The following is a 27,149-nucleotide window of genomic DNA, read 5'->3' on the forward strand; positions in this document are numbered from 1 at the left end:
GCCAGTGATGTAAATGTACAGATTTTACGTAACATTATCACTTTAGTCTCTTAATATTGTTTATTTAATCTGAAATTATGTGTTAAATTGTGTGATCATGTAGCTCTAATAAGGGCACTTTAGCATTTTTGGATTTTCTGTGTTTTTGACACTTGTAATTCATAGCATCCTGATGTTGCATTGTAGTAAATGGAATTTTATGAAATTCCATCATCCAATGTGATTGACAACTGTCTTCTTTCAGGACTGTGTCTATTAGTTGTGGTTATGCCACATATATTTTCATAGGTTGCTACAAGTTTCCACTTGGACTTCAGTGGGGGAAAACTGCAAATTCACATGAAACCACAATTATTTATTTTAAAGACTGCAATGCAGTTTTCCTTAAAAATAGGTTTTAAGAACATTTTCCTAGAACTGTCCCATTATTTTATAAATGATCTTGTAGAAGGGTTAGACGGTGAAATATCAATTTTTGCTGATGATACTAAACTGTGTAAAGTAATTAACACAGTAGAGGACAGTATACTGCTACAGAGGATCTGGATAGACTGTGGGGCTTGGGCAGAGAAGTGGCAGATAAGGTTTAAGACTGACAAATGTAAGGTTATGCACATGGGAAGGAATAATGCAAGTCACCAGTACATACTAAATGGTAAAACACTGGGTAACACTGACATGGAAAAGGACTTTTAGTTTACAGTATACTTAAAAAGGTATTACGGTTTTAATAATGAAAAATCGTGGCCAAAAGTTTTGAGAATTACATAAATATTGGAAATTGGAAAAGTTGCTGCTTAAGTTTTTATAATAGCAATTTGTATATACTCCAGAATGTTATGAAGAATGATCAGATGAATTGCATAGTCCTTCTTTGCCATGGAAATTAACTTAATCCCAAAAAAACCTTTCCACTGCATTTCATTAAAGGACCTGCTGAGATCATTTCAGTAATCGTCTTGTTAACTCAGGTGAGAATGTTGACGAGCACAAGGCTGGAGATCATTATGTCAGGCTGATTGGGTTAAAATGGCAGACTTGACATGTTAAAAGGAGGGTGATGCTTGAAATCATTGTTCTTCCATTGTTAACCATGGTGACCTGCAAAGAAACGCGTGCAGCATTCATTGCGTTGCATAAAAATGGCTTCACAGGCAAGGATATTGTGGCTACTAAGATTGCACCTCAATCAACAATTTATAGGATCATCAAGAACTTCAAGGAACTTCAATTCTTGTTAAGAAGGCTTCAGGGCGTCCAAGAAAGTCCAGTAAGCGCCAGGATTGTCTCCTAAAGAGGATTCAGCTGCGGGATCGGAGTGCCACCAGTGCAGAGCTTGCTCAGGAATGGCAGCAGGCAGGTGTGAGCGCATCTGCACTCACAGTGAGGCGAAGACTTTTGGAAGATGCCTGGTGTCAAGAAGGGCAGCAAAGAAGCCACTTCTCTCAAAAAAAAAACATCAGGGGGAGATTGATCTTCTGCAGAAAGTATGGTGAATGGACTGCTGAGGACTGGGGCAAAGTTATATTCTCTGATGAAGCCTCTTTCCGATTGTTTGGGGCATCTGGAAAAAGGCTTGTCCGGAGAAGCAAAGGTGAGCGCTACCATCAGTCCTGTGTCATGCCAACAGTCAAGCATCCTGAGACTCTTCATGTGTGGGGTTGCTTCTCATCCAAGGGAGTGGGCTCACTCACAATTTTGCCCAAAAACACAGCCATGAATAAAGAATGGTACCAAAACACCCTCCAACAGCAACTTCTTCCAACAATCCGACAACAGTTTGGTGAAGAAAAATGTATTTTCCAGCACGATGGAGCACCGTGCCATAAGGCAAAAGTGGTAACTAAGTGGCTCGGGGACCAAAACGTTGACATTTTGGTTCCATGGCCTGGAAACTCCCCAGATCTTAATCCCATTGAGAACTTGTGGTCAATCCTCAAGAGGCGGGTGGACAAACAAAAACCCACTAATTCTGACAAACTCCAAGAAGTGATTATGAAAGAATGGGTTGCTATCAGTCAGGAATTGGCCCAGAAGTTGATTGAGAGCATGCCCAGTCAAATTGCAGAGGTCCTGAAAAAGAAGGGCCAACACTGCAAATACTGACTCTTTGCATAACTGTCATGTAATTGTCGATAAAAGCCTTTGAAACGTATGAAGTGCGTGTAATTATATTTCACTACATCACAGAAACAACTGAAACAAAGATTTAAAAGCAGTTTAGCAGCAAACTTTGTGGAAACTAATATTTTTGTCATTCTCAAAACTTTTGGCCACGACTGTAAATCTATTTAAAATTTTGCTTGCAGATGTTTATTCAATCTATACAGTAGCCTCTCCCTAAAGAAAAAAAAATGGTACAGCCCATATTAGTCCTGTAAAATGCATCCATAGGAGAACTGGATAGGACTAAACTAAACATGGCATCAGTCGTGTGAGCCGTCATGTGAACCTCACAAATATCATGTGACCTGGCATTCAGCTAAAGGAGTTATCTGATTGTTTGTAATGATGGATAGGTCATCAGCATGTGATCAGTTGGGGTCCAAGACCCAGGATTGCGGGACCAGCTGTTTGAAAAAGCCCCAGCATGATTTTGTCTGCTGTGGCCCTCTCGCTGCTTACCCTAGACCAGTGATGTAATGACCATCGGTCATGTGGCATAGGCACAGCTCAGCCCCATTCACTTGGGGTATCAAAATAGCTTTGGGGCCTTCTCAAACAGCTGATCCGTGGGGGTCCTGGGTGTGAGACCTCCACCGATCAGATACTGATGACCTATCCAGAGGATAAGTCAAACCACACATGAAGTATAAAGGTTTAGGCAACAGTGCACAAAAAGACATAACAGTGTCTGAGCGGGTTCAAAGGAGGGCAACCAAAGTAATACATGGAAGGGGTGGACTGCAGTACCCACAAAGATGATCAGAATTAGGGTTATTTCGTTTTGTTAAAAGTGGGTGTAGTTAGCCTGTCAAGGTGATTTAATCCAGTTTTACGAACTGCGACTTTTTAAAAAGTTGCAAAAAACTGTCACCGACTTACTCCAGAAAAGGGGTAAAGTAGAAAGTGGAGTGACATCTCAAGACAGAAAACTTAAAGATGCACCAAATTTATCAAACATAGTGCAATATTTGATAAATGTGCTGCAAATTTATTAGAAACAATGTGGGACATTTATCAACATGTTTGTGCTACAATAGTGTAAAAAGCCACAAATTATGGCTCATGCCATAAGTGAACTAATTTGCAACTTTTTAAGCTTCTCGACATTTTTCTGAAGTCCTAACAAAAGAGGGCGGTGCTTAGTGGGAGGGGCGGGGTTTCTCAAAGCCTGTCCGATTTATTAAAACCAGAAAGTGGTTGAACTTATAGCTGAAGTCTACACCAGCCAACCTGACACATGGCAAGGCAGAGATGCCCCTAATAAATTAGGTGCATCTCACGCCAGTGCAAGGAGATCAAGACTCGCGTATGGCTACGCCAGACTTGATTAATGTCCCTCCTTGACTTCTATAAGAGCCTTTTCTAGATATTATCTGTGACTTTTAAAGAGGTCATTGTGCATGAAGGGGGAGGGGTGAGCAGTGACAATCTCCTGTTGCCAGTAGGAGATTCTTTGTGATATATAAAGTAGGTTGGTGATGATTATGAGATGATGACTGAGAAGTGACAGAACAGGAAGTGTTAGTGTACTGTGAGGCTCAGTGAAAGATGCAAGATTTTAGGTTATTTTTAAAATTTCAATGACATGGAATTTTTTTTAAAAAGTTCACCAAAATATAAAAAAATATGTTTAGAATAGAAAATAATTGTTTTAATTAAATATTCCCTTGAATGTTAGGACATCAGCTAAAGATGCTTATACTAACCAAATAAGACCATTAGTCCCAAGTTATGCACTAACTATGCATTCCCTCTACATGCTTATGACCTTGTATATGGAACTTAGCTGAAAAGACATCCAAATAGTTCTAACATTATCCATTGAGTCAGCTGATTGTATCTTTTCATCTTTTCCAGTAAGTTTTTTTTTTCTGTCGATCTCAGCATCATGTTGTTTTGTTATCACTGAACTAGGAATAGCGGTGTTGCCACATGTAAAATGCTATATCAGCAGAGCAGCATAAAGAAAAGAAACAAAAGCGCTCAGAAAAGTGTTGACAACTTGACAGCACTATAATATAATAAAAGAGAGGACACAAGATATCATTTTATACATCCTAAATACTGGAGTTTTTGTAAAGTTGGCAATTAACAGCAGCGCGAGATATCAAGAGGCATCATTACTGATTGAAATAATTTCTTGATATCACTTTAATACTTTCTCTGACTCTAACAAATGGAGGTGACTGAATCTTAAGAAATTTCCTGTTCGGTTACTTGTCCGGAAAACAGCCTGTTTGCTGCAAAACCTGTATCTTCCAAATCAGTTGTTCCATCTACTGACAGTGTTCAAGATACAAAAAAAATCAACTGAATAGAAAAGAGTGAATTGCTCATAATTTGATTCGGGTTCAATTTGGTTGAATCAGTTGACCCATTTGATTCAGGTCTAAATCAATTCTACCCAAATCAAAAGTGCGCCAATTTGCCTGAAAAATTTGTGGATGACACTCTGAGGTCTCTAGGGGCAGATTGGCCATAGACCCTGCAGAAAAATTTCCCAGGGAGACAATACCCATTGGGTCATCTGAACTCACCTCATACATACAATCACATAATCTGATGCGCTCAGCATTAATTGATGCTAGGAGCACCAGGTACATATACTTGGCCTGTGGCTGCAGGTGCCCATCTGAATTCAACTGTATAATTGTCCTCAGGAAGGGGATATAGTTGAATACTGTAGTGAGGGTGGCAGTATTTTGTGGTGCAATCTGGTATTTAGTTCTGCTGAGAAGGTATTTTGTGTTGCACTAAGGAATTGCTGGCCCCTTCCTACTTGTGTTCGCCTGGATTATGTCACTTTGGATTCGCCTACAAAATAGATCCACTTTTATTTCATTTTTTTCTATGGCCGCTTTTAAATTCCCAATCATTCTTAATTTTTTTTTTTATAAATTTCTCTGTCTCATTCATTTCTCTATCTCTTGTTCTCTCTTTCTCTCTCCCAAAATTTGCCCAAGTCGAATCATCAAAAAATTCTGAAAGAAATGCAACTGTTAAAATATGGAATAATAAATTCAGTTAAAATGAGCTTCCAGGCTTCCCTTTACTAAGGGTACTTTCACACAAGCATTTTTTGATTCTGCCTGCCAGATCCGGCAATCTGTATACAAACGGAAAGCCCTTTTTTCCGGATCCGTTAGATGGATCTGGTGAAATATCAGATCCGTGTCATCCAGTATCATCCGGAATAACGGATCCAGTATTTAAAGATAAAAAGAAAAAATATCTCCTCCTATGTCCCAGCGCATGTGCAGACCAGATAACCAGATACGGCAATTTCCGGAACACTTGGTACTCGATCCGGCATTAATACATCTCTATAGAAATTAATGCCGGTATTGCTCCGGGATTTTGTCTGGAAAAAATACTGCAGCATGCTTCGGTATTTTGTCCGGTCAAATACCGTACAAGGGACGGAACGAAAGACATCCTGATGCATACTGAACGGATTGCTTTCCATTCAGAATGCATTAGGGCAAAACTGATGCGTTTTTTTCCGGTATTGAGACCCTTTACCGGATTTCAATACCGGAAAAGAATAACGCTAGTGTGAAAGTACCCTAAGGCTCATTCCCTTCAGTAATTTCCTGATAATCTTTTTCTCACTGGTGGATTAGTAATCTGTACTATATAATCATTCTGCTCTTGCTGTAATAGTAATCAGATCTTATGTGCACTGACGTCCTGGTGGGCATGGAATGGACTTGTGTTTATACAATGCAGCCAATCTGAGGAGGCAGAACTGCAGGGGAGGGAGACTCCTGCAGCCTTAACCAGTGATGGGGCAGGAGGTGTGTCTTGGGCTGCCACAAACTCCCTTTAGCCATTGCTGGTAAACTAACAGCTCTGATTGAATGCAGTTGAGTTAAAAAGCAGTCAGGCAGAAAGAAATGATGAAAATAAATAGCTGGTTACCATTCCTTCTACTTACAGAAATAATTTTTGGGCTTCTACTTTACAGTTGTTTCTCCCAGAAAATGGAGACAGTGCTTAAAACATGGTGTTTTTTTGTTTTTTTTACAGCTTATTACATGATTATATCCTTTAGTGAGTTCAGTCCAAAAAATTAGGGAACAATACTTAAAAAGTGGCCTCTAAGTCAATATGTGTAAATGTAGGTACCCATCCCATCCTCAAAATGATGCTTGCATGGTTCCCTCTGCTTCAGAGATCTATGGAAAGTTTTTTTTCCTGTACAGGAGCTACCCTCATGAACACCCTCATAGATATCCAGAACAGCAGGAACTAGGCAACTATACCTTTGGTCACTTTAAGAATTAGAGTATCCTAAGCTAAAGATAGCATTTCAATAACAGCAGCAATTAGTAGTAGTAGTAGTAGTAGTAGTAGTAGTAGTAGTAGTAGTAGTAGTAATAATAACATTGTTAATGTAGCACTGTCAACTTGAGGTTGTCTAGTTTAGAAACCTATTTTCATATACATATACAGTATAGAATTATATTTTTAAAGAGGGGAAAGGGGATCTGTTCGGGATCCTCATCTCGTTTTACTATTTTTTTAAATTATAAAAAAAGCTGAAATTGTGGGGCATATTTATTAATATGGGCGTTTTAGACGCCAGTCTTAATAAGGCCCTGCGCTGGTGGTGGATCTGCCTCAGTTATGTAGAGCAGCGGCCTCTACATAACTTTCAGCGGATCCACCGCAGCTTCTAATTGCTAGCCCAACAAATAAAAAAGTTATAACTATTTAACTGACTCATAAGAATTACCCTGGTCCTAAACCAGTTTAAAAATCTTTTGAATTGGAAGGGGCTAAACAATTTATATTCTACAGCTTTATTTACATAAAACAATCCCTTTAGTTGTAAGGGTAGTGTCCAATGTAGCGGCGGTCGTGTGGCCAACGTGTGTCCAACAGCCCAAGGGCCTTCAAATGGATAAAGTATTCACTTGTTGCTGATGGTTAATGAAAGTGCAGTTCCTGTGCCTAAACCATGTAGCCATTAACAGTCAGCACCAGCATATGTGGAGCACCAGCCTCACATTGCTACTAGATGATATTGTTTTCTTTTATTGGATTGTTCAGTTATTTCCCAAGTTAATATAATGATAGAATTTCCACCTATTTTCACTTTTTATTACAGTTTTTTCACTCCACTGTGTACTTCATGAATGGAGATCTACTTTGACATACCCAATTTTGATTTCAGCTAGCTCTGCTGAGCAAATCATCTTGCAAATCAGAGATGTCAGAAAATAAGGAACAGCTGCCGAGAACATTCAGCATGCTTTACTGCCTGGAATGAATAATCTGAGTAGGCAGAGCCGTTTCAGCAAGTGATCAGGCAGACTCTCGGCATACCAGACTGTTTGTTCTGAAATCTAAAGCAACGCTTAAAATTAATCCTTCAATAAAATAAAAAATGGTTGGTTTACAAAATGCTGATTAAATCAGGTTAATGTTGTTAACAGAATCTGTAATGTAAAATAACAAAGAGGTTTTTTAATAGCCTTAAGCCTTTGAAATTCTGGAAAGCTTTGAGAGCATTACATTTACTATGCACATACATTGATAAGTCTGATATTACAGTGTACGTAGAGGACAGCGCTCTAGGATGACTTCTAATCGCGAATTTATCTCGAATATATTACATTGCCGATTTTCGCAATGATGTAAACAATGACTGGAAATCACAAATTCTCGAATTTGCTAATTTATGGCGCATATTCGGCCAAAAATTCGCAAAATATCGCAAATTCGAATATTGCCTATTTCGCTCATTACTAGACATGGGCACAAATGGAAGAGGTTGATAAATCTCCACTCTCTCTATCTTGAATGCACCTTCTACCGTGGCTGCAAATTGACCATAAATCACACACCAAACACAGTTCACACACCCCAAATACAGGCTGACATCACCCATCATTACAGTCAGCAAGATGCTGATCCTTTAATACACAAGTACACACCAACACACAGCGCTTTCAGACATCAAACACTATTTGAAGGCCTTTGGGTTATTAGAGCTACAAGGTCTAAACATTAAAGTTTAATAGTTTTAATAATAGAAAAAGGTACAGTGCTTGCAGGATACCCAACACTTACAAGTCTTCTGTGTTTTGAGGGTAGGCATAGAAAACCAATTCATACCTCAGTGTAGACTGGACCTCAGAAATTATAAATACCGTACTGATTTATTGTTTCAAAACTTTTTTATACTTTGAGCCCTTGGTTGAGTTTCAGAACCACGCGTCTGGTTCTTTATTTATAGAATATCCACAGGTTATGGCATTAAAGTCCAAAATAGATGCGGGTCCAACCTCTGGGAATCTACTCCTGTTCAAAAAATAGGCTTTGTCCTCTGCCATGGTGCACAGCTCTCTCTATTCACTTATGTGTTGGTTATGAAAATCGCCAGGAAAGTGTGTTCCGCTAAATTAAAGTGTATTTAGAAGTAAATTGAGAGAACCATGAACACATGGCCACCTCTCCATTTATGGTGGTACAAGATGAGGCCCGTTCTCAAAATAGGGATGGGCGCAAGAGGTGGGACCCGCATGTGTCAGACATTTATGGTCTATCCTGTGGATATGCCATAAATGTCCAGATAGGACAACCCTTTTAATGTCTTGTGGTTTTCCTTCCCTGACTACAGATAACGCAGTAGGTTTTACCTAAAGTACTATGTACAAATATGTACAACTATGATCATAATGCATTTTGCCATAATGCAGACACTATATTACAGAACATATGATATAATAGGTGACCTATATGTAATAGATTTGAGTAAGGAACCATGTCCGCTCCAAAAAGCCATGACATTTACAGTATGGAAAATCAATTAAGCAGCAGTGCTCACCTGTAAAGATTTGTTTTTCTTCCCCAGTATATGTATAATTTTTATATGATATCATAGCATACGGAATGACAACCTGATTGTCACGGACGTTCCCGGGACAGGTGGCAGGAGATTGGTGAGACTGGTAACACGTGGTTTGATCTGACAGGTTTTCCTTGTGGATGAATAGGCGTCTGTGTTGTTTCTGGTAATAGCCACACCCCTTGCCTCAGGTGTTGCTAATGTGGTCATTTAACCTTCCTTATTTATTGTTGCTTCTCCCACTATGCTATGCAGTTTATAGCTTTAGTTTCCCTTTCCTTTCCCTTTTGTATTTTGTTTGGGTTCTGTGTGTTGCATTTCCCTATTGTTTTTATTAGGCTTGAAGGAGACTTCTGTTCGTCCTTCCTTTTGGAGGAACAGGTAGTCTCGTCCCTGCCATTAGAACCAATAATAGAAAATATATGGATCAAAATTTAAACAAACAGTAATTTCACCACACAGTATATATTCAAATAATCAAAATTTTTATTAAACATTTCATAAATACAAAAATCTGGCTTCACATGATTAAGAACATTTAAAATCTCATAGGTTGGAGGTATATGGTGATATTAGTTCATCAATGTAAAGTGCAAGTGCAAACATATCCATAAGGTAGTATGAACAATGCATACATATAATACTATTGCTGACCACAGTATGTAAATAACAACAGATATCAAGTGTTGCTTCTACTAGGCTTAAAAGTACTGTATAAAGTGCATCAATAGAGTTGATGAAAGGGCATCACAAAAAAGTATGTTACATAGATGCCCAATACTAGTATTATGCAACAAACAATACTGCAAGATCAGAACATAGTACCAGGCTATACCAAGTTACCGTATAATATATGGTTAACATAATGCAGTACATACTGACCCAAGCTATACACCACACCACTGTCAGACCATACCCCATTAGTACCAGGCTCCTATAGGGCTAGATAGGACTCTAGGTATTCCTATGTATGAACACACCTACCTCTGGGGTCTGTTCATACTGGTAGTCAGTTAGGATTTTGGTGAGGGTTTGTCCATCTTTCTTCCCTAGTTCTCAGGCCTGATTCCCTGTTCCCCCATTCCCTCTTATGCTCGGTGTGGTGTTTCCCTCCCACACCAAAGCGTGACAGTGATACCATGTCTTTTAGATGTAAACTACCCTGAAAGATTATCTGGCATGTTATGTGCTGGGCTGATGGAGAAGTGTCTTCTTAGACGACCTCCTTAGGTTCTCTCTTTTTTTTTGTATATGTTATATCAGGCCATGTTTTTATCCTCTGAATATAAACAGCTATGACTGACAGCAGTATTATAATAATAAGGGTCTTAAAATTTGTGAGAAAATAAACCACACATGTGTTTTATATTGGTTAAAACAGTTTTAAGGTACTGTAAGAAGGTACAAGGAATCATCGTAGATGATAGGTATGTGTCACCGAGGTTCCTGGCCTAGGTGGAGTAAGAGACAGTTTTCTGTGTCAGCAGCAGTTGCTGTTTGACACCTTGATAGCTAGTATGGCTGGAAATAGCTGATCCGGGACGGCTCTTACTGGGAGTAGTCAAAGTGCTGGGTGGGTGACTACTCCCCACGGTCCAGGCCGGGTTTTGGCAGCACCTGGTTGTCCTTAAATAGACTGCTGGGCTCAGCAGAGATGTCTCTGTTTTTTGGGATCTGAGGCTTTGTGCCGTGCTGGAGGGCTGAGAGCTGCACGCTGGGGAAGCAGGCCCCCTAAAGACTGCTGTGGACTACTGGAGGCAGAACTGCCAGCAAGGTGACTTGTGTTATATGAACTTTCCATTGTGTATGAATTAACACCAAGACTGCAAAGTTACGTGTTGTTTTGTGCAATTGCCTCAAGTGTGAATAAACATTGACGTTTTGAGTAAGAACTTATATTTTGCCTCTGTACTGTGCCCGCTTACCCTATCTACCAGAGCGAAACCCCACAGTACTTAGATATTGATGGCCTATCCTCCGACCCTCACAACTCTAGCAATTGGTTGTTTCAAGCAGTGCTAGCTGAGTCAAAAGCGCAAGGTTCCATCAACTGTGTAGTGGCGGTGCTGGGGTACTGCACTTCAGTTCCCATTCAAGTTGTAGCATGCCAGTGCCGAAAACTACATACTGGACAGAGCATTCCATACACTGTATAGTTTCCAGCACTGGCGGCCGCCTCTGATACAGCTGATCAGTGAGGATTTCCAGATCGGACCCTCACCGATCTGATATTGATGACCTATCCTGATAATAGGCTATCAGTTTCTAAGTAACAGAAACCAGTTCAACAAATACTATTTTTTTTAAATAACCGAATAGTCCTCAAGAAAGATATTATAAAGGGAAGGTAAATGAGGGTAAATTGTCAAATTTGATGCCGTGAAATAGTCATTAGCTTATTTTAGAAAGTGAAAGTGAGCTGTGAATGATAGTGTAAAATACCAAGCAACAATAATGATGCAGAACAAATCTGTTACTGGGGTGTAATGAGTACACAGATGATAGGCAGAAACTATAAGTACAATATTCTTGTTTCTTATTATCTCCTTATTTTCATGTTGTTCTTTATCTTATATCTATCTGCAGTTCCCCGGTACACTGGGTATCTGAAAATGGTTTGTTCCTATTGGTATGTTATGTAATCATGACATGATATGGTGGTCAAGGACAGCATTAACCCCCCCTGTTCTTCCCCTCTTGGTTGGAGTGGGATGGTCCTATTTCCAGTCTAGAGGAGGAGTTCTAGTCTAGTGAGTGAGGGGGAAGGGAGCAAGTGGATGTGTTCCTTCTCCTTAGGCCCTCAGGATCCAGAGACTAAATGATCTCTGTAGAGATTTACTGCTTCTGCTACAGAAAGAGGAAGAAAGAGAGAAAGATCAACAAGAACGTGGAATCTGCATGGCTAAAGCGTAGAAGTGAGCAAAATAAACTGTGACCACACTTATACCCAGACTGCTGCTTATAAGGGATTACAGTTAAGACATTCATCACTCTTAAAGGGAACCTGTCACCGGGATTTTGTGTATAGAGTTAAGGACATGGGTTGCTAGATGGCCGCTAGCACATCCGCAATACCCAGTCCCCATAGCTCTGTGTGCTTTTATTGTGTAAAAAAAAACGATTTGATACATATGCAAATTAACCTGAGATGTGTCCTGTACGTGAGATGAGTAAGGGACAGGACTCATCTCAGGTTAATTTGCATATGTATCAAATTGGGTTTTTTACACAATAAAAGAGCTATGGGGACCGGGTATTGCGGATGTGTTAGCGGCCATCTAGCAACCCTTGTCCTCAGCTCTATACTCAAAATCCCGGTGACAGGTTCCCTTTAACCATGTACTGGTCAAACATGCCTCTAAAGACCTGTATCCATTCAGTAGCCAGAGATTTTAGAGAGAGAGAGAGACATTAGCAAGATAGCATACCAAGAGCCATTATTTGCCACTTTGCCAGCCTCCATACCTCGACATATGGGAAACGGATTTGCACTGATACAGATTATTGTTGCATGTACTATAGCTCCTATTTTGCGCTCAAGAAAAGAGACATTTATTCTACCTCTGGCCTGGTTTTATGACTCTTACCACTTGATAGGCTGGCCATTGTACTTCTACACCTCCTGCCAGGCACCCATACAGCCACCAACCCCCCAAACTACCCTCAGACAGAAACCCTACCTTTCTATCTCTATAGCTAACATCTGTCTATATATCTATCTCTATCTATTTCATATCCCTATCTATATCTCTATCTACCTCATATCTATCTATCTATCTATCTATCTATCTATCTATCTATCTATCTATCTGTGTTTGTCTGTCTATCTACCCCTTATTACCCCTATGTAATGTACTTGATTGCCTACAACATGTACAGTAGAACTTTTGAACCTAGTACTGAGGAAGCTACCAGTTCCAAAGTTGTTTGAAAAAATTACACTCACCACAGCCCTTTGTTCTAGGCCTAGGTGAGGGTCTGAGATCACATACCCCCCACTAATATTACCTTCTCACATGGCATGCCACAATATATTGACTGACAATTGAGGACATGTGTTAGGGTGCGAACACATGGAGAGGCCATGCTAAACTTGAGATGTGGCCACCTGCAGCCAAGTATTGCGGGGCTGTACGTTCCACAGCTGCATCCTATTACAACTGCTTTGTGTCTTCTGTCTTCATTGGCAGTGGCCATGTGGTAACCAAACCATACAGCCACTACCAGCGAAGGCACAAGAAACAGTGAGGTTGTAATTAGTTAATAGGATTCAACTGTAGCCCATACGGCCGTGTGGGACTCAGGCCTGCAGGTGGCCACATCCCAAGCGCAGCCCATCCGATCTGTGTGGTCGTTCCCTAAGAAGCCATGTGGTAATTAAACGCAGCACGGCCACGTCACAAGCACCACACGAGCATGCTGTTTGATTGTGCCCCGGAGTCACACGGAGCCCACTGTCACGACCTTTGGTTTGCGCTGTGACACTGTTGCCACACTTGCGGTTGCCCACGGCAACGTGTTGCTGTGAGAGCATGCGGTGGCAGGGTCTCGGCCTTCTGGGTGATTGCTGTGACATGGTTGCCATGCATGCTGTTGCCGGTTGTAACGTGTTGCTTAGTTTGCTTGTGTGTGCACTTCCCCTTTAAGTGGCTACCTTCCTCTGTCTGGTGTTGGAAGGGTTAACTCCCTTCCTAGTGTTTTGTGAACACTGGGTTTATGTGTTTGCGGGTGTGGCTGCTTGGGCTATTTAGTCTCTGCTGGAAGCCTGTAGCTGGGTGTTCCTCCAGGCTTGGTGTGTGCTGGTGGTTCACTGCTCCTGGCTTTACCATCTTTCCAGTGACAGTATGACCACAAAGGCTCCTTGCTTGGAGCCTTCGGAAGAGGGCCCAGCATGTGTCGCCTGCCGATTTTCTGGCACACATTCTTATCCTCCGGAGGGAGGGTGAAAGGTGAGACGCTGTTAACAGTGCGGTTCCCTGTGACAGTTGGTTGCAGTTGGTGTGAACCGTCACTTGTGTTTGCGTTTCTCCTCGTCCATTTCTCAGTGGTTCAGGTGCTTGTTTTGTGTGCTGGATGCATTCCTTTGGTGTACTGGCTGTGTGCTGGGGGGATGCATGCTGCAGCTACCTGGTGTGAACCGTGTCTGAGGTGGACGCAGTGTTCAGTGCAGTTTCTCTGGGCTGTTTGGTGGCTGGTGCCCTGGTTCCTGTTTGTTGCTCCAGGGGCTGGCGGCAGTCTTAGAGAGACATCCTTGCTCTGACGCTGAATCTTCTTACTTCCCCTTGTCCATGTCTTAGTGGTTTTGTCACTTGCGTTGTGTGCTGGCTGCATTCCTGTGGTGTACTGGCTGTGTGCAGGTTGGGAATGCTTGCTCGCAGCAACCTTGTGTGAACTGGGTCTGAGGTGGACTCAGTGTTCAGTGCGGTCTCTCTGAGCTGTATGGTGGCTGGCTGCCTCGTTTCTAGGTGGTTCCGGGGGCTGGCAGCAGTCTTTTAGAGACTTGCTTGCACTGACGCTGATTCTGTTATTTTCCCGCCCTGTTGTTTTTTGGGTGTTCTGTTTAGTTCCCCTTTTTTTTTGTTGGGGGGGCTTTGAGGGGTGGGAGTGTCACGGCCTATGGTGTACGCTGTTGCCACACTTGCGGTTGCCCGCGGCAACGTGTTGCTGTGAGAGCATGCAGTGGCAGTGTGTCGGCCTTCTGGGTGATTGCCGTGACATGGTTGCCACGCATGCTGTTGCCGGTGGTTACGTGGTTTGGTGTGCACTTCCCCTTTAAGTGGCTTCCTTCCCCTGTCTGGTGATGTAAGGGTTAACTACCTTGCTGGGTGTGGTCACTTGTGCTTCTTAAACCTGTGGCTTTAGGTCAGGAGTCAGTTGTACTCCAGCCTTGGTGTGTGCTGGAGTTAAGCTCCTTGTCTGGTTGTTACATCTGTCCAAGGCAACCGCAAGTTTGGCAACAGTGTCACAGCGTACACCATAGGCCGTGACACCCACAGGACACAAGGAGCTCACACAGAGGCACAGGGAGATCACACAGTGGGGTCACACGGGGGGGGGGGGGGGGGGAGGCACAGGGATCGCTCACACAGTGGGGGCACAGGGAGCTCACACAGTGGGGGCACAGGAAGCACACATAGTGGGCACAGGGATCACACACACAGAGGGGGCACAGGGATCACACACAGAGGGGGCACAGGGAGCGCACACAGCGGGCACAGGGAGCTCACACAGTGGGGTCACATGGGGGGGCACAGGAAGCACACATAGTGGGCACAGGGATCGCACACAGTGGGGTCACACGGGGGGCACAGGAAGCACACATAGTGGGCACAGGCATCACACACAGAGGGAGCACAGGGAGCGCACACAGCAGGCACAGGGAGCTCACACAGGGGGGGCACAGGGAGCGCACACAGAGGGGGCACAGGAAGCTCACACAGTGGGGTCATACGGGGGCACAGGGATCACACACAGAGGGGGCACAGGGAGCTCACACAGAGGGGGCACAAGGAGCTCACACAGTGGGGTCACACGGGGGGGGGCACAGGGAGCGCACACAGCGGGCACAGGGAGCTCACACAGTGGGGTCACATGGGGGCATAGGAAGCACACATAGTGGGCACAGGGATCGCACACAGGGGGCACAGGGAGCTCACACAGTGGGGTCACACAGGGGCACAGGAAGCACACATAGCAGGCACAGGGATCACACACAGAGCGGGCACAGGGAGCGCACACAGGGGGCACAAGGAGCTCACACAGTGGGGTCACACGGGGGGCACAGGAAGCACACATAGTGGGCACAGGGATCACACACAGAGCGGGCACAGGGAGCTCACACAGCGGTGACCTGTATGTACGGAACACCACTGCTGCAGCCAGGATAACAAACAGCAGCGGGGAGGATCTGAGATCATTACTGGAAGTGTCAGTGGAGAAAAGGGGTGAGAATGGCTTATTTTGTTATTTTAGCCTATTTACAGGGGCTGTCCGTGTTATTATCGAACTCAGACATTCCCTTTAATGAATAAAAGTGTTTTACGTAAAGTAAGCAGCCTCATTTCACAATCTTATTTCATTTGCCATCCTATCACATAAGTCAGCTCGCTAGAAAATGAAGTAAACACCATACCTACAGTCCCGCTACTGGATTTATAGCTCAGCCAATTAATGCAATTTAAATGTCATAGTCTGAAAACTTTTAAAACATCATTTGCTTCCTATTTGAATCGCTCCATGCGCACCAAAGCATGGCCGTTCTTGCTTCATTTGCTATCACTTATCCCTCCAAGTTGAATGTAAGGAATCAAACACTCAGTGACTCATTTTACAGATTAAGGCCTTATTCACACGTCCGTTGTTTCTTTCCTGATCTGTTCCGTTTTTTGCAGAACAGATCTGGACCAGATCTGGACCCATTCATTTTCAATGGGTCCTGAAAAAAAACGGACAGCTCAATGTCAGATTTTTTTTCAGGACCCATTAAAAAATGAATGGGTCCAGATCTGTTCCGCAAAAAACGGAACAGATCAGGAAAGAAACAACGGACGTGTGAATGGACCCTAAGGGGGAGAAAATGAAAACATCTGTTTCCAGACTTCTTATATTTAGCTCAAGCATATTTAGGAAGCAAATTCTGCTTCACCAAAACAAATTTCTTCATGTAGTGCATTCGGAGCATTTATATGGCAGGTTATTTCATGCCCTGACTGTTATACAGTATTCACTGGCTTTAAATGCTTTCTTTAAGGAGCGGTAAGGCTACCTGCACACATACGTAGCAGATTGCGTTCTCGTGCGGAAAAACTGCAGCATAATACAGAACCAACAAAGTGTATACGAATAGACAAATCTCATGTACACTTTGCTTTTTTTCGTTCCAGGCAGAATTTCCTGCTGATTTCTTCCAGTTTAGGCCTCATGCACACGACCGTTGTTTTGGTCCGCATCCGAGCCGCCATTTTGGCGGCTCGGATGCGGACCCATTTACTTCCATGGGGCTGCAAAAGATGCGGACAGCACTCCGTGTGCTGTCCGCCTCCGTTGCTCCGTTCCGTGGTCCACAAAAAAAATATAACCTGTCCTATTCTTGCGGACAAGAATAGGCAGTTATATTAAAGGCTGTCCGCGCAAATTGCGAAAACTCACACGGACGTCATCCGTGTTTTGCAGATCCGCGGTTTGCGGACCGCAAAACACACAACGGTCGTGTGCATGAGGCCTTAGGCTGATAAGCAGATGTGGGGTAGAGCTGAGCTAAGAGGGCGTGTAGCTCTAACAGACAGAGCAGCGGGGGAGGCTACTACTACAACCAGCTATCTTACGGCCAGACATAGGATTGTGACAAGGTGCAGGAGGGACATGGCTGATCTCCTGGGACACATACAGAACTGTATATATTATGGAGAGATTCTCTTGAAAGTGATAATTCCTTTCAAATCCTATATATACAGCATATATTTTGCCCACGTTTAATAAAAATTTGAGCGGCTCCTTTAATGTGATAAAATAAAGGAAGCCATACTCGCCCCATTTCAATACAGAACTATATTGGCAAATGCTTTATTAGAATACAATGAATAAACTATATTGTATTCCCCTTTAAGTGATTCCACTCATTATATTTGTATACAGTATAGTAAGCACACATTACCAAGCATTTTGCTTTACACTTTCTCCTATTAATAAATCACGAGGTCATTTATATTCTAAGGTTAGTAGCTTAAAATACTCCTTTCAGAATGTCTAGAGAAATATCGTGTTAAAGCAATTACTCTCGAAGTGTGACCTATGCTGTATTTCAATTAACTCACAGTCTGCAGGTGATGTAACCAGCTGATCTGGTAACACGGATGCTCCTGTAAAGGGTATTACATGGCTTCTGGATATCAGTTATCTACTAGATTTCTGTGCATGTTATTCCGTACAGTCTTAATGTTGCACTCTATGACGAACTTGCCTAGGATGACAATGACATCACTGTTTCCATGGCAACATCAGCGGCAGAACAAAGGACACCACTAATAAAGGTCTGCCTAGTAATAACTCTGTATACAGCTGTTTGACATTTAAAGGTATAATTTATTTGATATATTCATGTATAAAATAGCTAACCATATCGTATAATGGACTAATACACGATTATAAAATACTGTGACCAAGCACACCCATATCAGTGAGCCAGGGTTGCCAATCGTCCAGAGATTTCAGGACAGTCTGTAAAAATAGGCGACTTTTTTCCTGTGTCTGTGCAAAAAAAAAAAAAGGCTGTGTCCGTGTTTTTCTTTTTTTTTTTTAGGCTGTTGTTCCTTGATTAGATTATTTTGTTAATCTGTTGTTTTTATTGATACCATTTTGGAATATACCTTTTTGATCCTTTTTTTCCCTTTTTTTTTTTTGGGAGATGAAGCAACAAAAAATGTGAATCCCCAGTTTTGATTTTATTTTCCATTATGGAGTTCACAGTACGGAATAAATGCATTTACGGGCACCTGGGCACTTTGTGCGCAACAATGACAATGATCTTTATTTATTGTTTACCGTAGTTTTGTTATTATGGGGAAAGGGGCAGATTAGAATTTTTATATTTTTTTTAATCTTTTTAAAGTTTTAAAAACGTTTTTTCATTTCTTTTCACTTATTTAAATTCACCCTAGGGGACTCTAATATGCGATTGTTTGATCGCTGCTCCCTTAGGCTGGGTTCACACTTGAGCATTTTACAGCGCGTTCAAACGCGCTGTAAAACGCTCAACACATGAAAACCAATGCTTCCCTATGGCCCTGGTTCTCACTTGAGCGTTTTCCAGCGCGTTTGAACGCGCTGAAAAACGCCCTACGCTCAAACAAGTTCTTGAGCTTCTTTGGGGCGTTTTGACGCGCGTTTGTGGCCATAGGACACTGCAGTCAATCACACAAACGCGCGTCAAACGCGCGTTTACTATTGCAAAAAACGTGCATAAAAACGCGCGACAAAAACGCGCGTTAAACGCGCATATCAAATACGCTCAGGTCTGAACCCAGCCTTAGACTGTACATGTATAGTATGGAAGAGGTTAAAATAAGTCATTCCGCCATATAACTAGGGCATTGAGCATTATAATAGTGATTGATAGGGTTGAGCGAACCCGGACCCCATTAAAGTCAATGGGGACCCGAACTTCACTTTATTATTTTCCATTATAACATGGTTATAACGGAAAATAATAGCACGTTGTGAGCACGGTGACGTCATCGCAGGTCCTTTTGCAAGTCAAGAAGAAAAAAGAGGATACCGGCTGCGCGATCAAGTGGATGAGGTGATTTTTAATTTTATTTTTTTAACCCCTCAATGGCCATTTTATTTAGCTCTTATGAATGCTATTATTTTTAAATATAACCATGTTATAATGGAAAAGAATAAAATCACCCGAACACCGAACCCGAACTTCAGTGAAAAGGTTCTGGTCCGGGTACCTGAACTCGCAAAGTTTGGTACGATCCCGAACTTTTTCAGTTCGGGTTCGCTCAACCCTAGTGATTGAGAACACCCCTCTGTGTGTTTATTCCCCCTTTATCCAAATTGTCACTGATGGGTCTTGAACCAGGCACCTTCAGTTCTACTTTACACCAGTTTGATAAATAACCCCATTAGTTCCTGAACATGGCTTTGTCCACACATCAGTTTTATATTTATGAATTGTATTTATACTTTATATTTATTATCCTGCCGATCACTATATTCATGTAGGTGTTTATCATGAACTGATGGCTGAAGTACATAACTGATTAATGGATAATTTGTAATTTTGTATAATTGTTATTTCTCTTTCTGTAAATACTTGCAAGCTGCTCCTTTGGTTGAAATGTTGCAAATAATTATGTGAATAAAAGATCTAGCTTAAGATTACAATATCTGTAGAGCAGAGACAGACGAGCACAGTGAGTCCCTAAACAATTCCCACACCGCTGTTCCTACCTACTTGCAGTATAAGCCCTAAATGGCAGAACCACAACTGGACGACAGTCCCTACTGCAGAGATGACAAAAAACACACAGACAGACAAACAAAGACGAGTCGACAAAAACAGGTCAGAACTAGTGTTGAGCGAATCGAAGCCAAATTAATTGACTTCAACAAGGGCGTTGCTAGGGTCTCAAAAGATACGGGGCCCAAGCCCCAATGAATATGGCCCAGTTCTCTAGGTCGCCCACCACACACCGCATTTTGCTGTACTTGCTATACAGCAGCACATACATCTAACATCCAGTGCCTCCCAGGTGATGTCTCCTCTGATGTAGATCTTCTCTGTCATCATCTTCTCCATTTGGTCCAGACAACTTCTTTCAGTCGCCTCATCTCTGCAGAGTGTGACATAAAGACATCTTACCTTCCTCACTTTTCTATCATCATCCCCCAACCTCAAGTCCCCACAGTGTTAGGCCCCTTTCACACGGGCGAGTATTCCGCGCGGATGCGATGCGTGAGGTGAACGTATTGCACCCGCACTGAATACCGACCCATTAATTTCTATGAGGCTGTTCAGATGAGCGGTGATTTTCACGCATCACTTATGCGTTGCGTGAAAATTGCAGCATGCTCTATATTCTGCGTTTTTCACGCAACGCAGGCCCCATAGAAGTGAATGGGGTTGCGTGAAAATCGCAAGCATCCGCAAGAAAGTGCGGATGCGGTGCGATTTTCACGGACGGTTGCTAGGAGACTATCGGGATGTAGACCCGATCATTATTATTTTCCCTTATAACATGGTTATAAGGAAAATAATAGCATTCTGAATACAGAATGCATAGTAAAATAGCGCTGGAGGGGTTAAAAAAAATAATAATAATTTTACTCGCCTTAATCCATTTGATCGCGTAGCCGGCATCTCCTTCTGTCTCCTTTGTTGAATAGGACCTGTAGTGAGCATTAAATACAGTTACAGGACCTTTGATGATGTCACTCCGGTCATCACATGGTACGTCACATGATCTTTTACCATGGTAATGGATTATGTGATGACCGGAATGACGTCACCAAAGGTCCTGTTGCTGCACAGAGATCAGATGAAGCCAGAAGGAGATGCCGGGCCGCGAACAAGTGGACTAAGGTGAGTTAAAAATTTTTTTATTTTTTTTTAACCCCTCCAGTGATGTTTTACTATGCATTCTGTATTCAGAATGCTATTATTTTCCCTTATAACCATGTTATAAGGGAAAATAATACTATCTACAGAACACCGATCCCAAGCCCGAACTTCTGTGAAGAAGTTCGGGTTTGGGTACCAAACACGCGCGATTTTTCTCACCCGAGTGCAAAACGCATTACAATGTTTTGCACTCGTGCGGAAAAATCGCGGGTGTTCCCGTAACGCACCCGCACATTTTCCCGCAACGCCCGTGTGAAAGAGGCCTTATACTGCTGCTTGCTGTGCTTCCCAATACCCCCAAATACTATCCTGAAGAAATATTAGTGCCCCCCATAGTAATAGTGCTCCTCCAAGTCCCACTAATAGTAATTGCCTTCTAGAATGCCCTCATTAGTAATACTGCTCCCTACAGTGCCCCCAACTGTGATAACGCTCCCCAAGAGTACCCCCATTAGTAGAAGAGCCCTCCAGTATTAAGAATACCCTCACAGAGCCCACAGTAGTAATAAAGCCCCCCTATTGTTCCCCCAGTAGTAATAAAGCTCTCTACAGACCCCTCAGTAATAATAAGGCCCCCATAGTGCTCTTAGTAGAAATAAGGTGGATCTATAAATCACTCCTATAGAGCCCCCAGTAGTAGTAAGAATGCCTATAGTGTCCCCTGGATTTATAGTACCCCTACAGTGCCCCCAGTATTTATAATGCCCCCTGCTGTGCCCCCTGTAGTTATATTCCTCCCTCCACCATACAGTCCCATGTAAATAACATCACACCATCTCTCCTGCCCCCTTCAAAATACAGTCCTATGTAAATAACATCTCTTCCTTAGTCTTCTATAACATACAGTCCCATGTAAATAACACTTTTTCCCTCCCTCCGCCATGAAGTCCCATGTAAATAACATTACACCATCTCTCCACCTCACCACAGCTTCTTCCCCCAGGACTTCTCTTCACTGCCGTCCTCTCCTGCACTGGTCACATCATTGCAGTTCCTTCTCAACCACTGCCTGTTTTATTGGTCACATGACCTGTGATGTCATCACAGGTCCTTCAGCTCTTCCAGTGCATTAGATTCAATTGTATTGCCATCCTGAGGATGGCAATACAGTTGTATCTAGCAGGCAGGACATTCGGGGCCTGGGACAAAACATCAGGGGCCCAGGCACCAAATTTTTTAACCTAGCAATGCCCCTGGACTTCGATCCAAATTTCTGGAAAAATCTCATTCGCTACAAAGGCGAATTTCCTATTTTTCCTGAAATGGCGGCAAAGAAAAAAAAAAACATACTTACCTCATCCATTTGCTTGTGGAGAGGCGGTCACAGTCACTTTGATAGAGGAAACCGTGCAAAATCTCGCGTGGGGGTACATCACCGCGCTGGCTGGGAACATTGACATCATCAGTGATAACGTCACTGCATCCGGCCAGCATGATGACGTCGCCGCGTGAGATTTCGCACGGTTTCTTCAATCAAGATGGCCTCTCAACGAGCAAATGGATAAGCTAAGTATGTGTTGTTTTTTTTTTTATCCTGATTAACCCCTGAAAGGCCTCCATTTTAACATCAAATGCCGCAATCAGCTATGAACACGGCATCTAAGGGGTTCAGTTTTGGGGGGCGGCGCAATCGCCGTTCCGCATCATTGCGCCAGCTACTTACAAAGGAATGCGATTCTTGACAAAGTAACTAGTAACAAATCGAGAGCATTGCACTAGGTTGCTAAGGATGTGACCGTGTCACCCGCACTGAAGCTGAGGATCGCGCGTATGGAATAAAGCGAGATAGTTTCTATGGCATCATATGTGGTAGAAAAATGCCAAACATCATGTGTGTAGGTACCTCAATAGTTATATTGTGTAGTCGATATCAATCAGCGATACACAATCAGCCATATAGAGGTAAGAAGCACTTCATAAGCACAGCTCATCCTACTCCCAGCAGAAGTGCTCTGCACAGATTTCTCTTGGGATTTCCTCTTGTGCCGACCTCCGGTACAGGAAGAGGAAATTGCATGTCAGTGACTACAGATGGGTTGTCCACATGTAGCAGATGAGGAGGAATAATAAAAAATCCCAGTACTGTGATAGGCACTAGGAGAATACTGTGGCTAGACACCTGTCATGAGGGTGTTGCGACCTATCGGTGACCCTGTTGTGCCTGGGGTCAGAAGGTCACAGCGGGTGACTACGCGCTCGGTTTCTCAAGGGATCACTCCATGAGCTAATAGTGAAAATGAATTCCGGCCCAGGTTTTCCTGCTTAGGTTTGCTATGCTTTTTATCCCATTTAGGAATCTGTAGCTTTTCCATTCAGCTGTTCTCTGTCAGCCACTCCCAGCTACTATATATTCTCCCTTTCTGCTTCCCTTGTTGCCAGAAATAGACCTTCCAGATCTTCTATTCTGACCTCAGGTGGACATTAGTTGCTGTGGAGCCGTTGGAACTGGAGCTGTTGGATCTCCGGTTCACTGTTGTTGTCTCCCTTTGGGGATTGTTGATTGTGTTTGTGTTGCTTGTCCTTTTCCTGTTGTTACCCTAGGTGTCAGTGGTGAGGACTAGTGCTCCCACCGCCCTATTCACTACCTAGGGGTTATTTCAGGGTAAGCCAGGGACGAGGCACGTGATCGGCACGTGATAGCAGCCCAGCTAGGGACGTCAAGGCAGCCTGGTGCCAGGTGAGCTAGGGGTCACCACTCCTTCCTCTCCCTAGTGGAAGGGTACTCCTCTTCCCTCCCCTCTACACCGCACGTCGGTTACCTGACATCTCAGACGTGATAACACCGGAGTGCAAACTGGGTGGCACCAAAAGGCAATATCAACTACCAACCGCTTAGCGCTCTTCTTATGGACACCAGTCTGTCCTTACTTCTGTTCCATTTCACCATCACATTGCAAACTGAGAACGAGGAGCCGTCTCTCTTAGGCCTCATGCACACAACCGTATCCATTTTGCACTCCACAAATTGTAGCTCCACAAAACATGGATACGAGTGTGTCCCACATTTTCCTGTTCCACACGTCTCGCCTTATGTTAAAAATGCCTATTCTTTTCCGCAAAATGGACAAGAATGGGAAATGTTCTATCTTTTTGCGGGACTGCTGAACAGAAATACGAATGCGAATAGCGCTTGGTGTGCTGTCCGCATTTTTTGTGGTCACATTGAGATGAAATGGGACTGAGTCCCATCACAAAAAAATACGGATCTAATGCAGATCCAAAATACAGTCGTGTGCATGGGGACTAACGGAGAACATCCAGCTCAGGATGTTTCGGAAAGCCATGCCCCTTTTCTTCCTTTTAACAAAGTAGCAAGTGAAGAATAGGGATTCTGCTAGCGTGGACTTTTGTGTCCTTTAAAGGTACAGGCAATTTGTAAAAACATTTTTGGATCAGATGAATGGAAAAGATTTAACCCAGGCAAGTTTCTTTGAACTACAAAACGAGCACACTTAATCATTTGATTGTTGGCACATGTGGCCTCCTGCCAGGCTGCCAAGACTTCTCAGTCAATGCTCTCCAGATTTCAACCTGCCTCAACAACCATTACTACTGGAACTGGGGTTTCAGCCTTTCTGAAACAGCTGTCTTTAATGTCCCTTGGATGAGTCAGTGCAGCAGGAATCTTTAAAAGCAGCTACGCAGGATATGTTTAAAGCTTCTTAAAATGTTCAGTTCAGACCAAAAAAATTCTCAACTTTACTAACTCCCTTTTCTGCCTGTTTTGTTACATATACTATTATTGATCTAACCTAAGGACTACTTTCACACAAGATGTTTTTATGTGATCAGGATCCACCTAAAAAAATGGTCAGAGGCGCATGTCATGTACACAGACTCTGTACAGAGTATTATAGGCAGTCGGGGTTCCGCTGTTTGGTGCCACCTTGAAGCATCATATTCTTCACTAGAAGGAATGCTTCTATGGGTTTCATTGCTCCTTCAGACAGCAAGCTATTCTGTATAAAATTGTAGCCACTCGTAGGTTTAGTAGATGCCCATAGCAGGGCATGCAACCTCATGGCTTAGTAAGAAAATGACCTCTATTATTTTTCTCAAAATGGGTCCCATTTTTGGAAAGGCATTCTCTACAACAAATGAATTGATGACTTTTATTTATCCTTATTTTTGATAGTCACCTTCATCTTTCCAATGTAAGTGCTATGTAATATGTCAAAAATAAAAAATGCAAATTAAAATTGAATCTGTTTTTTGATGCTTTATGTACGGGCATGAAATGGTGAGTGGTGTCTGGTATTGCAGTGGAGCTGAACTGAAACACCAGACACAACCCATGGAGAAGAGTGGTGCACTGTTATAGGTAAAAGCAAGTCTTTTTTCCTTACCTAGCCCTTGAATATGTACTTATCAAAGGCATCTTACTGATAACACACAGGCATGTACCTATGTTAGGATATTCAGTTACTGCCTAATGCTTCCCTTTCAAGAACTGGAGACCACAATAGTATCTTGTATACAGGTTTCTGCATAACATTGTGTAACTTTATGTGTACAGTTTTATATGTGGTTGTGATGTATCTTATCAGTTGCTTTTTTTATTCTTGACTGATTTGTTTTTGTTTGTTTTTGCAGCTCTTCATGAATTCCCCAGCGATATCTTCTCACATGAGGAGCGGCGGCATGGAGCCATCATTCTGCATGTACTATGTGTAAGTTAATGATCTTTTTTTCCAAGTTTTCTCAGTTGATTCTTGTGGTTTACTTACGTAAAATGCCTCCTATTCAAAGATTTAAGCAAAGCTATTATTAAAGCTAAACCACCTATTAAAAACCACCTATCAAGAATTTGATTACAATATATTGCAAGAAATGTGATTTTTGTAAATGATAAATATGGGTACTTTCACACTTGCAGCAGAGTGATCCGGCAAGCAGTTCAGTCGCCGGAACTGCTTGTCGGATCCGTCAAAACGTATGCCAACTGATGGCATTTGTAAGACTGATCAGTGTCATCTGGAAAAACGGATCCGGCATTTATTTTGTTTCCCAATTTTTTTCGGTCTGCGCATGTGCAGACCGGAAGGACGGATCCGGCGTTCCGGTATTTTGAATGCCGGATCCGGCACTAATACATTCCTTGGCATTCAGGCAAGTGTTAAGCTATTTTGGCCGGAGATAAAACCGTAGCATGCTGTGGTTTTATCTCTGTCCTGATCAGTCAAAAAGACTGAACTGAAGACATCCTGATGCATCCTGAACGGAATGCTCTCTATTCAGAATGCATGGGGATAAAACTGATCAGTTCTTTTCAGGTATTGAGCCCCTAGGATGGAACTCTATGCCGGAAAAGAAAAACGCTAGTGTGAAAGTACCCTTAGTAAATAAATTAATAAGGCTACTTTCACACTAGCGGCAGGACAGATCTGACAGGCTGTTCACCCTGTCGGATCCGTCCTGCCGCTATTTCGCCGTGCCACCGGACTCCTGCTCCGTCCCCTTGACTATAATGGGGACGGGGGCGGAGCTCCGGCGCAACACGGCGAGAGGCCACCGGACTAAAAGTACTGCATGTCCGACTTTTTAGTCTGGCGGCCTCTCGCCGTGCACTGCAGTGCTGCGCCGGAGCTCCGCCCCTGTCCCCATTATAGTCAAGGGGACGGAGCAGGATTCCGGCGGCACGGCGAAATAGCGGCAGGATGGATCCGACAGGGTGAACAGCTTGTCGTATCCGTCCTGCCGCTAGTGTGAAAGTACCTTAAAAAATATATATATTTACTTAGTGTATAAATAAGATGCACTGAATTCCTTTTATTGATGTAATGCAATCTGCATCTTCACGTTCACTGTATTATTTGCCAGGTGTAGTCCTACTGGGCGGACAATCGAAGGAGGTTTTCCAGGACTTACTTATTGATGACCTGTCCCTAGGATAGGTCATCAATATCAGATCATTGGGGGACCACAGCTGTTTTTGCTGTGAAGCCAGAAGCAGGCATCAGAACTACGCAGTTCCGTACACTGCTAGTGGCGGTGCCTGGT

At 42.9% G+C, this 27,149-nt stretch overlaps 1 protein-coding gene across 2 annotated transcripts in view; it reads left to right on the forward strand.

Moving 5' to 3' along the window:
- The window catches only part of SLC24A3 (solute carrier family 24 member 3), a 410,823-nt gene that overhangs the window by 200,007 nt on the left and 183,667 nt on the right, over positions 1–27,149 (forward strand). For both annotated transcript variants that reach the window (XM_040429686.1, XM_040429687.1), the window contains exon 3: positions 25,743–25,819. In XM_040429686.1, coding sequence (XP_040285620.1) covers positions 25,743–25,819 — 77 coding nt within the window. The remainder of the gene's footprint in view (positions 1–25,742; positions 25,820–27,149) is intronic.

The sequence above is a fragment of the Bufo bufo genome, chromosome 4 (assembly GCF_905171765.1).
Source record: "Bufo bufo chromosome 4, aBufBuf1.1, whole genome shotgun sequence".
NCBI classification, from domain to species: Eukaryota; Metazoa; Chordata; class Amphibia; order Anura; family Bufonidae; genus Bufo; species Bufo bufo.